The sequence below is a fragment of the Poecilia latipinna genome, unplaced genomic scaffold, assembly GCF_001443285.1.
Source record: "Poecilia latipinna isolate Pla-1442-1.1 unplaced genomic scaffold, P_latipinna-1.0 Scaffold468, whole genome shotgun sequence".
Classification (NCBI taxonomy): Eukaryota; Metazoa; Chordata; class Actinopteri; order Cyprinodontiformes; family Poeciliidae; genus Poecilia; species Poecilia latipinna.
The window spans coordinates 334,101-345,904 of record NW_015113084.1 but is presented as its reverse complement, the minus strand read 5'-3'; the positions used below and the strand labels follow the sequence as shown (position 1 = coordinate 345,904).

General features: G+C 40.1%; 2 protein-coding genes across 2 annotated transcripts; one reads left to right on the top strand and one right to left on the bottom strand.

Annotated features, from left to right (window-relative positions):
* Window positions 1–38: 38 nt before the first annotated feature.
* LOC106951701 (ubiquitin thioesterase OTUB2-like) lies at window positions 39–3,834 on the top strand. The gene is made up of 5 exons (XM_015039376.1): window positions 39–280; window positions 370–488; window positions 1,832–1,916; window positions 2,442–2,633; window positions 3,486–3,834. The coding sequence occupies exons 1-5, from the start codon at window positions 200–202 to the stop codon at window positions 3,690–3,692; spliced, it is 684 nt and encodes a 227-aa protein (XP_014894862.1). The 5' UTR covers window positions 39–199; the 3' UTR covers window positions 3,693–3,834.
* Window positions 3,750–11,429, bottom strand: LOC106951698 (ATP-dependent RNA helicase DDX24-like). The gene is made up of 8 exons (XM_015039371.1): window positions 10,398–11,429; window positions 9,011–9,400; window positions 8,549–8,702; window positions 7,342–7,854; window positions 7,175–7,250; window positions 5,285–5,473; window positions 5,079–5,208; window positions 3,750–4,141 (listed from the first exon to the last, which is right to left on the bottom strand). Exons 1-8 carry the CDS (start codon window positions 11,173–11,175, stop codon window positions 3,867–3,869), a joined length of 2,505 nt encoding a protein of 834 aa, XP_014894857.1. The 5' UTR covers window positions 11,176–11,429; the 3' UTR covers window positions 3,750–3,866.
* Between the last annotated feature and the right edge of the window lie 375 nt (window positions 11,430–11,804).

The following is an 11,804-nucleotide window of genomic DNA, read 5'->3' as shown; positions in this document are numbered from 1 at the left end:
ACGTCAGCATTGCTAAACGTGGACTGGCCCTTTAAATGGACTACGGACATGCTCTTCCGCAAACATCCGGTTTTCGGGAAAGTGGAAGTAAATTTTTTTTTTTTTACAAAACGTTTCAACGCTTCTTTTGACGTGCGTGGTGTTGCGTGTGCCCGTGTGAAGCTGCGCTTTGGTCCCAAAGCTGCTCCGCTGTCGGCAGATGGAGGACTGCAGCCTGGTTTCATGCATAGAGGACATTTCATCGCTGCTGCCGGAGGGAACACTGAGTCCCAAGTACCAAGTATGAGGCTTCATGTCCAAAAGAAAGCAGCTTCTTCTGGTTTACTCGGTCCGCTGTGTCGTAAACAAACACAACTCCTCCTCTTTTAGGATTTGGGCCGCCAGTTTTCGGCAGTGAGGAAAGTCTACGGCGATGGAAACTGCTTCTACAGAGCGATCTGCTTCGCACACCTGGAGTTGATTCTGCACAACCCCAGAGCCCTGCAGAGGGCAGTATTGACCTGTGCAATGCAGACACACAGACACCCAAACCAAGGGTGTGCAGAGTGCGGCCCGCAGGCCATTTGAGGCCCTTTGACTTATTGTGTGGGGTCCATGACAAGGTTATTATAGTTAAAGGGGCAGTATAGTGTGTTTTCCAGGCATATGGAGACATTTTATAGCACAATAAAGCAACTCTGTTAACTTCAGTTGTTATAAGAATGCTAAATATATCAAATATGACTTTACTTTGTAATTTAAGGCCTTGAATTTGGGCTCTTTAAAAACTCTTGCGCTTTCTGAAACTCCATCAGTTTCAGATTGCACTGGTAAAAACAAAGTTTTTTTTACCAGTGTTTTATTAACAAGTAGCTCTTAAAATGAGCTCAGCAGTTCCACCAGGTGTTTGCTAATTGCTGCTGGCTAGTCTGAAGGAGCTGGGTGTTGGAGGGCTGCACTCCAACACTCCTCCTCAGAACCTGCAGCTCTGAGGAGGAGCTGTGGCTTGAAGGCAAGGCTAGGTCCATCCAGCTGTTTCACACAGCTGAATGGTTGCCATGGAGATTAAAAGATTTATCAAACATACATGAAAGAATCAAAGCAACACTCCAGGTGTATTTTTGACTAGGAAATGACAATATAACATGACGTAAAGCTCAAAAAAGTTGTTCTTGCACAATAATGCCGTTTTACTAAAACTAGCAAAATAAAAACTGAAACTGAGAAAAAAATTTTTGCTAATTGAAATAAATAAAAGCAATAATTGGAATTATACTATACATCTATGAAACTAACTAAAGCACACTGAAATTACGGACATATCCTTCGCTTTCATCTTTATGAATCTATTTATTAGCTGTCGTCAAATTACGGTGCTCCATATTCCTTCTGGCGGCATTAAGCTAATCTGCTAAATGGATTTCTTTGAGGAGCAAGTAACTTTTCAGAAAGATATAGCAGCTTGTTTGAAGTAAATAATTCCCTGATGTTGATGAAAAAGTATTAGATCCACTGGCAGATTATTTCACTTATAACAACATCCTTCTTATAAGTGAAATAATCTAGCAGTGGAATGTTTTTGTCAATATTAAGGAATTATTGACTTAAAACAAACTCCTGTATCTTGCTTTTTTTTCTGTTTTTGGTCTGAGTCATTGAGTCATTTAGACTTGACAGTTTTGGGCCATATGATGAAACATTTGGCCACTCCAGCTCAAAGCACTTCAGAAATAAACTGAACTCTGCACAATCCCAGCATCAGTATCTTTACTCTGCAGAGACCCAGAGCCAAGCTGAGGTCAGTATCACACATAGAAAAATGTTTTTTATGTCTTGTCTTTCTTTATTTCAGATTTAAGGACCGGGTAATACAAAGTGGAAAAGTTCTGATTTCTGCAGGATTTGAAGAGGCTTCATTCGACCACCTCCAGAGCACAGTGAGTTTATATTGTGGTGGAGATTCAGAGCAGGAGTTTCTTAAAGAGATGGTCCCAATTTCAAGGCGTTGAATTACAAATGTCTTTTTAGTCATATTTGCTACATGGAGCATTTTTAACACTCGAGGTCATATAATTACTTGATTGTGGTATAAAATGCTTTTGACTTTACAATTTTGGCTTTTATGGCTAAAAGTTTGGACACGACTGCCTTAAGTCTTAGTCAGCTTCTTGATTCTTATTGAAATACTTGAAATAATTAACATTGCCCCATTGTGGAGCCAACACTTTCTAGAAATATAGACGGGGATTTTCAAACGGCAACCTTTGTTTCACTTCCATTTAATCAAACCAGTTGAGCCCAACCAACTGGTTTGGACTTAATGTGAACATTTTGGCATCAGAACCAACAATCATCCAAACAGCTTTAAAAATATTTCTTGCTCTGGCTGCAGGAAAGAAAAATGACAGAAATGTTTTCCGCCTCTGCAGCTCTATCTGTTTACCGTTTGTCTCGCCCTGCAGGTCCTACATGTGGTGGATCAGTGCATTGCTGCGCAGCATGAAGACGTTCTCCTCAGGCTCTTCAACGAACAGATCATCTCAGACAGCGTTGTGCAGTTCCTCAGGTTGCTCACGTCTGCACACCTCCAAATCCATGAAGACTTCTTCTGCAACTTTGTTGAGGCTCCAGATCTGAAGGTGTACTGTCGTCAGGTAGGGAACAAACCTAACGCCTGCTGAGAAAATTTATTATTGGGAGTTTAAAATGGATATAAGAAGGTGTTAATTAATGAGCTAATTGATTTTTATGGACCAACTTTAGATTAATAAGCGGCCATTTTTAAAAAACCTGAATTTTCTTACTGTCTTGCAGTAACAAAGAACTACATTTTGAAAATGTCTCATTTTCAGTTGTATTAAAACTGAACACATTAAATAAAATATAACAAAACCGGAATCTCTTAGGTTGCTGAATTAATATGTGAACCAGGAAACGGAGATGCTCATAAGGAAGCATTGTTTGCTCTTGACGAAATGTTTAAACTTCTTTCCATAAAGTACATTAAAGCCCTCAAATCAACCTTGCTTATTGGCATGTTCTTTTTCCCGTTAAATTTTTTATCCTTTGCGCCTTTTTGTCATAACATCTTAGCCTGTGTAGCATATCGGTACTTTTTGAATGAGAAGCTGACGCAGCTCGGCTGAATGAGCGCGATCAAGGTGAAACTTAAGGAGTTTGTCAAGCATTTATGTTTCGAAACGTCTTAAGGATTTTTCGGGTGTTTATTTCAAAACAGAACTGCATAAAGTGCATTTTGCGACCGTTACTCTTCGCCGTTCTGATATGGCCGCCATCTTTGTTTATTTCTGTGTCAATTGCTCCATTTAAAGATGACCTGCGGCGCCCTCTGATGGATGGCGGCCAAACTACAACACTAAGTTGTAGTTGGTGTTGTAGTTCCGATCTACATTATTCCGTAGATCGGAACTTATTTTAATCTAAGATGTAATGAATTATTTGTTTGCACTCGTGGTGCTGATGGAGTCTTGTTTGGCCTCGTTCAGGAAGTGGAGGTGATGGCCATGGAGTGCGACCACGTCGATATCTTGGCCCTGTCGCAGGCTCTGGACGTTGGGATCCACATTGTGTCCATGGAGGGTAACGAGCAGCAGCTGGTGCACCACGTCATTCCCGAGGGAGTGGATCCATCCGTGCATCTCCTCTACCAGGCTTCACATTACAACATTCTATACCAACGGACTTGCCTGTGACTAGCTCAGGAAGCGGCCAAATGACGATAATAAAAACACACACAGGCTTTCAGATCATTATGAAAACAGAACTTTATAAAATATAGCAGCCCATCCTCAAAGCTACACAAATATAAGAATTATTAAAGGTAGAATTAAGCTCTTTTTAGTGCAGAAACTTTTTCTTTAACCACATTATTCCTGCTTCTTGATCCTTGTCCTTTGTTTTTGTTGTTTCTGCTGTTGTGGGAAATATCTTTTCAGCTGCTTCTGTCCAGAAATCCTGGTCAGGGCGCTTTCCATCCCTGCAACAGGCATGTTCGCCAGGGCCAGTTTTCCCATTTTAGTCGGGTACTTTGTTTTTACCAAGTTCTTAAAAATTGGTTGAGAGATCAGATGTTTTAAATTCTTCTTCATCTGCTTTACCATCTTCTTCTGCTCCATGTCTGTTTCCTGGTCTTTAGCGCTGCCTGTGGACACAGATGGTTTTCAGTATTATTTTTTTTTAGTGATTTGAGTATTTTTTTAACTTGGGTTTTTCTCAGCTGCTTTAGTACACCCATTGCAGATGGAAAAAGAGGGGAAACAAATTTTCTAGAAAAAATAAGGACATTTCTAAGTTTGAAAAGTCACATGTTTGCTAGACGTAAAGGAATTGACATTTTAGAAACTTAAGTGTATCAAAAATTGAAAGATCTCCAAGTTTTTTCAAAGATTTGAGTTTTTCTAGCAAATTTGCAACTTCGAATCCAGAAATGTCCACAATTTCTCTAGAATATTCCTGAGATTACACTCAAAATGTAATTCTTTTTGCACATTTTTTGACTTTTCAAACTCAAATTTGGTTTTTCTCCAGAAAACTGAGATTTTTTGGCAAAAAGTTACTTTTTTTTTAGCTACAATGGCCCTAATAGTCCATCATATGATAGCATATTAGGACCACGCTAAAATAGCATTACGAGAATAAAGTCATAATTTTACAACTATTCTCAAAATATGACTTATGACCTTATATTATTTTGACTTATTTTCATACATTATTGTAATGACTTTATTCTCATGCGAGTTTTGTCTCATGACTTTATTCTCAATTTTTATTTTTTATTAGTATGGCTCTAATACTCTGTAGTACTTTGGTGCATTTCTCAGTACAGAATTTAAATTCTTTGATCTCCCATAATTACAATACTTGTCATCAAAACAGATAATCCTGAGTACACCGTTATATTAACATGACGGCAGTTTGAGTGTCTCAATAAAATAACTGGTCATACTGAATCAGAGATTTTACTTTTGATTGATGAGCTAAGGACTTTAAGAAACTTGTTTTTTGCATGAATTGTTTTGAGAAATGCACCAAAGTGACCGGGAAAAGCTGTAAATTGAGTGCGTTTAACTTAATTTTACCGATCAGGAGGTCATCGTCGAGGTCGACCTCCAGGGCCTCTGCTGCCTGCTTGAACCACGAGTCATGCTGCTTCTCCCTGTTGTTGTAGTATTCAATCTTTTCTATCTTCCTGGCGAGGTTCACGCGCTCCTGTAACATGCCAGACGTTTTGTTAATGGAGACATAAAATCACAGAGCTCTGTCACATGATGCTGATGGGTTATACCTTGATGGCCTTCATGCATTTGTTTTCCACGGGGAAGGTGGGGAGCTCCTCATCCTTTCCCAGAGTTTTGGAAATCTTTTTGAAGTTTATCACATCGTCTGGGCCGATGAGCAGCAAGCTGAGCCCCTCCTTGGTGGCTCTTGCTGTGCGGCCGCTCCGATGGACATACGTCTCTGATGTTCGAGGAACCTGCATGATAAATTATCGATTTTTTTTTGTTTGTTTTTACATCCACTTTGCTTTATTTCTGCACTGGATTCACAAAGCAAACTACACTAAAGACATGCAGGAGCAATCCCGCCCACTAACGCCAACACATTTTGTTTGAGATTGCTGCTGTTTGCTCTTGAACACATACAGTATTTTTATAATTAATACTTTAATTGAGCCACTTGAATATCTTAAGGGGCACCTTGTACGCACAATTCACTTTCTCATGATTTTATGCTTCCATTTGGGTCTCAGCTTCTCTTAAAAACGTGCACAATCGACAGGCACTTCACTGTCACCTAGCAACTAAAGCTGAGCTCCATCACGTTTGTTCTGCTGATTTTACCACTGTATGCACGGTACAATGGCTGCTGGAAAAGACAAGTGTTTTGTTGTTGACGTATCATCCATAAACACTTGCTGCATTCTTGTTGGTTGTGTAGGAGGCTTGACTAATGCTTTTCGAAGATGTACAGTTGCAAAGTTGCACATCTGTTTACAGCCATTTTCACAGTAGGGTGTAAACATTGAGTTGAGGGGTGTGTGGCCAGCAGTAGCTTATTTGGATTTAAAGTGACAGGAGGCCCTAAAAGGAGAACTGACCAGACTAAAATCTCACTAAGATAATTTGTACAAAAAATTTAATCGATAGTTTTGTAAACCCCATAAACCTTCCTAACCTGTTCAAGGTAGCATAAAAGGTCACATTTAACCTTTTTTTTTGCTGTCTATTAGGAGACACTAAAGTGTGTGTGTGTGTGTTTTTTTTTTTTTTAATGATTTCTTAACATTCCAATTCAAAATGCAGTTTTTTAAATCTAATATTGCTGCTAATTTTGTTTTCATTTGCTGGTGCAGGAATCTCTACAATTTCACGTTTTATTGTTTTCCACTGGGTGGAAATATTTTTTTCATGTATTGTAAATCCACCAGCTTGGATGGGAAACGATGTAATCGTTTTTTGTTTTAAAAAATAAAAATACATAAATTGTCATGCAATGTACATAATAAAGAGGATATTCATATTTTTACATCTGTTTGTGCACTGTGAAGGTAATTCAGCCAAATCAGTGCAGGGTTCTTATTGAAATAGATGTCAACTATTTTAATAGTCAATTAATGCAGACTCAAAAAAGGCGATTTACTGAAAGAACACACTTAGAGCAGTTAAGACAAAACTGTACAAAGAATGAACATCTAAAATAAAAACATCTCTGTAAATATGTTCTGCCCATAACTCCTCAAGTGGCATTTTTCTTCATTTTGTTCAAATTCTTTAAAAAAAATCCTTATTAGGTGACTTTTGCTATCCAATTATTAATCAAGTAATCCAAAAAATCACCGGATCAGTTCTACACTGTATTGATAAGTCAAGCAGACAGAGCTGAGCTTTTCACATGTTGGAACCCATTTTAAGCTGCAGGTGCACTAAACTAAGGAATGCTATGCTGCATTTTAGGCAATAAAAATGTTTATTTTCTTTAAAAATTTTATTAAATTGTTTATAGGGAACTTTATTATATAATATTGTATAAAAAAGGCTTGAATGAAAAGTCTGCAGAAGGTGCCATTAAGAAAAAAAAAATCGTTGGAATAGGTTAATTGATAACTTAAAGAATCGTCAGTTGCAGCCTTAGAGAAGTTATTGAGGCTGAAGGTGAGAGGACGCCATGGCCTCACCTGGTAGTGAATAACATGCTGAACGTTGGGGATGTCGAGGCCTCGCGCCGCCACGTCGGTCGTAAGGAGGACACAACTGTGGGGACAAGTTAGGACGTCCAGCGTTAGAGAAACAAATAATTACTGAACTCTTTCCTGAAGTGACACCTGATGGCTGCGGGACTTACTTCTGTTTTTCTGCAAAGCGCTCCAAGTTTTTGAGGCGATGTTTCTGGTGCATGTTGGCATGCAGAGGGAGAGGGTTGCAGTCCAAGATGACCAGAAGAGCACTGAGCCTCTTGATGCAGTCGATGCTGTTGGCGAACACCATGGTGCGACCGGGATACTGAAGCAGGAAGTAGTACAGGTAGAAGTCCTTCTCATCCTTCTGACAATGGATTTGCGTTTCAGTCAGGGTCTCCACGGTCGCCTCCTTCCTGGTGAGGTCAAGGACTTTCGGTTTGGACTTAATCCCCACCTTCTCCATCAGGATTTCCAGTTTGCTCCGGCTGTCCAGCTGCCTCTTCTTCTTCTGCAGGACACGGCTGGGCAAGCCGTGGACCATCATCAGAGTGGCGGAGAACACGAATGTCTGTCTGGTGGGGTTGAAGTGTGTGGTGTTGAGCATCTCCAGGAGGTTCTCCAGCTCTGCGAAGTGACCTCTCTCTACCATGCGGTCGGCTTCGTCAATAACCAAACACCTGCAACACGGCATCACTGAATTATCTCTTTGTTTTATTAGCGATGGATAATACAGCTGAAAAATTTATCAAGATAAGAGCTTCTCATATCAATCAATATCCATAACAATTGATTTTAAAAAAATATATATACTAAACAGCAACTGTAAAAAACAAAACAAGTATTTCTTTCTGAATTAGACGCATAATGTCAATTTTAATAGTTACAACAACATCATTACTATTAAATCCATCTTTAATAGCATCTTTAATACTTAGTAGAGCAGCTTTTGGTTGTTATCACCTGCTGTAAACAGGCTTCATAGGCAGAATGAGGATCTGGCAGAGCTCCTGAAGACCACTACTCATAGGCTAACTATTTTCTCATAAAAGAAACGGGTTTGCTTATTTATGTGTATTTCTAGCATAGTATATGCTATGCTATACTTCAGAGCAACTTAGTTCAAGCTGCAGCTGCAACAAGGGTTAAATAAAAATCTGTAGATTTTGATTATCAGATTAACTGTCAGAACAATCGATTACTCCAATAATCGTTAGTTGCAGCCATTCGCGCTACATATGCAGGTTTTACAAGCAGGTTTCTGTGTAAATTGTATCATTTTCTTTTTGCCTAGGTGTATTTAGACTGAGTAGTATGCTTAGTCTACAACTCTCTGTGATCTTTACTAGTTAAGGAATCTGAACCTTGACTCACTTCAGCTGTCTGAGGTTGAGCAGATGAGGATGCCCCTCATTGATTAAGTCCCACAAACGTCCCGGAGTGGCGATGATGATCTCTGGTCTGCGCTTCAACATCCGTCGTTGTTTCTGCTGTGCCATGCCACCCACCACTATGGCCGTTTGGATGTCTACAGGGTGGAAACAAGCAAAGGAAAACAAGCTTTTATTTTAAGCAAACACCACTATTAATTTATTCAGTTTAAAGCTGCAGGCGCTACGTTTAACACTAATTTTAGAAGGACTATTAAGTGTGTCCACTAGATTTTCAGACCGTTGGAACCGATCGCTAAATGCTGCGTTCCAGTTGCCATCATAACTGGGAAATTCCAGCTTCCAAGTCTGTCCCTGCTCTGAAGTCGGAATTATTCCCAGTTACAACTGGAGCGCAGCATAATTATCTTGATCAAATTCACATGGCCGTTTAATCACGACTCACCCGTGTATTTTGCAACAGCATCGATGTGGTGTTTGACCTGGACTGCCAGCTCCCTGGTCGGAGTGAGAACCAGTCCGAGGAGAGGCCGCTTCCGCCCCTCAGGTACGTTTTCCTTGAAGTCAAACTCCACATCGTCAATTACTCGAACACATCCGAGCTGTTCGTCCTGATCTTCACCCTCAGAGTCCTGTTCGTCTTCATCAGAACCAAGAGTTTGATCCACTTCCATTTCCTCATCTTCCACTGAAGCCTCCATGCCGTCCTTCTCCTGCTGCTCTCCCGTTTTGGACTCATCTGTGTCTCCCGGTTCAGACGTCATCTCCGAACTGTCCTTCCACTCCAGGATGGTGTGGATCATGGGAATACCGAAAGCTAAAGTCTTACCACTTCCTGCAATTACAAAACAGCTTCAGTGACCAACATTTAGGTAAGATTTTCTGATTCAAGACATTTAAAGGGGCGAAAGTTTTATCCCGATATCTTGTGGTACCATTGTGATAACGATAACGGTGACGATACAAACTACCTGTTGCCGTTTAACAGTATAACTGACTGCATGACATAGCAATGACAGATAAAATACACTATATAGAAGACCAGTTACATAAAGAAGTATGATTTATATAACTAAAATGCACACATTAACTGCATTTAACCATATTTTCAAATTTATTGAAAAAAAAAACTGGACAAAAGTAGTAAAAATAATCTTGACTGTTTTAGGGATTTTTAAGTGTCAATAATTGCAATTTATTGTGGCAATAAATCAAAATCTTACAAGAAATTAATCAAGATAAATAATAACATGATAAATGTCTCTCCTACCTTGGACAGGGAGGATAGGTCTTTGGGCTACAGAAAAACATGTTTTGTTTTTTTTGCACAAAATCATTCTCAGATGATGCGATTTTAGTCTGCTCAGGTCTGCCTATTTTGAGTTGTCACTTTAAATCCAAATAAGCTCCTGCTGGCCACGCCCACAAACTTTACATGCCCACATAAAAATAGCTGCAAACAGATGCTCAACTGTACATCTTTGAAAAGCAGAAGTGGAGCCTTCTGTGCAACCAGTGAGAACGCAGCAAGTAGTTTGAGTCGTAAGTCTATAACAAAACACTTGTCTTTTTCAGCAGCCATTGTACAGCCGTTAAATCTGCTGATCAAACATGCTGGAGCTCAGCTTGGGTTGCTCGGCAACAGTGCAGTGCCCATTGCGACTTAACAGCTCATTTTCCAGATACCAAGAAACATTAACTTATTGCCGAAAAACAACTGAATGTTTTTGTTGTTGTTTTTTAAGCATTTGGGTTGTTTCTAGAAGCAGTTAAGAACCAAATTGATGTAAAAAAAATTGTGTAAATTGTGAAATTTGTATAATGGGTCTTACCGGTCTCAGCCGCCCCCAGGATGTCCATGCGGTCTCGAATAGCTGGAGGCAAAGCCAGGGTTTGAATGGGAGTAGGTGACGTGAATCCCAGGCTGCTTAAAGCCTTCAGCACCGCAGAGGGGACAAATAGATCCTTCCAAGCACTCACATCAGAGTCTTTCTCCTCGGAACCAGAAAGCGCCGCGTTGGTCCAGTTCTTTGGCTGCTTTTTGGGAGGTTTTCTCTGCTTCAGACGGGGTTTTTCTTCTTCTGGAGGTTTGATGGCTTCTTGGTTCTCTGTGACTGCAGCCTGCTCCGTTTGCTGCCTTGGTTTCTTCTTCTTCTTCTTCTTCTGCTTCTTTTTCTTCTTCTTTTCTGTGTTGCTGGACTGACCGTGTTCAGAGACAGCAGCTGCTTCTTTCTGACTCTCTCCATCCTTCTTACTGGAAGCTTCTCCTTCCTGCTTCACGTCCTCATTGGTACTACAACCAGCCATCTCTGGATCATTTTCAGCAACTTTCTGACGTTTCTTCTGCTTCTTTTTGACAGGTTCATCCAGAGACTGCTCGGCTTCTCTCTTCTTTGCTCGTTTCTTTTCCTTTCTCAGCTGTTTTTCTGCCTTCTCGTTGTCTACCAGACGGTAGGAGGTCAGCTCTTCGAAGCACACCAGGTCCTTCAGGCCTTCCTCTGCGAACAAATGAGGATCCAGCTCCACTGGTTTCCATTTGCCCTTAATATCAAAGCTTAATTTTACCGAGGAGCTCCGCTTCCCCACAGTTTCCCCCTTCTTCGGCTTCATTTTTCTTCAAACTTTAAGCAGTTTCGCCAACGTGCTGAATTAAACACCGAGTCTGACTGCGCATGCGTGCTACGCGCTTTAAAACTAGGTCAAAGTTATTTAACAGTTAAGTTTTTATACTAAATATCCGTCTGAAGACGATCAATAACAGCAATTTACCGAAATTGAAGCGGCTTCAGTCTAGTCACACAACGCATGACACGAGGGCGCAGCCATGACAGTATCATCACGTGGTTTGTAAAAACTTTATTCATCCAGAAACGTTAACAGTGAATCGGGATCGTCCTCTTTGCAACCGATTACATGTTACAATTTATTTTTTTAAAATTACAATATTTAGCTACTCTTAAAATGGATGTTTGTGTGTCTTTAGAGAAGCCAGGACATTTAAGAGCCGAGCAGTACAGTAAACAATGTTACCTTAATGTACAAAAGTTATATGATACCAAAAAAGTACTATTAATCTGTATGCACCTAAACATAACCAACACTCACCAGAGGCACTGATATGAGGCGTATGACAAGCAACATATGATAAATAATTCAATTTGAACAAGCTGCCCACCACTTTTATGCATTTACAGTCGATAAGGAGCAGGGGTGTATGGAGCTAAATTGGGGCCAAAATG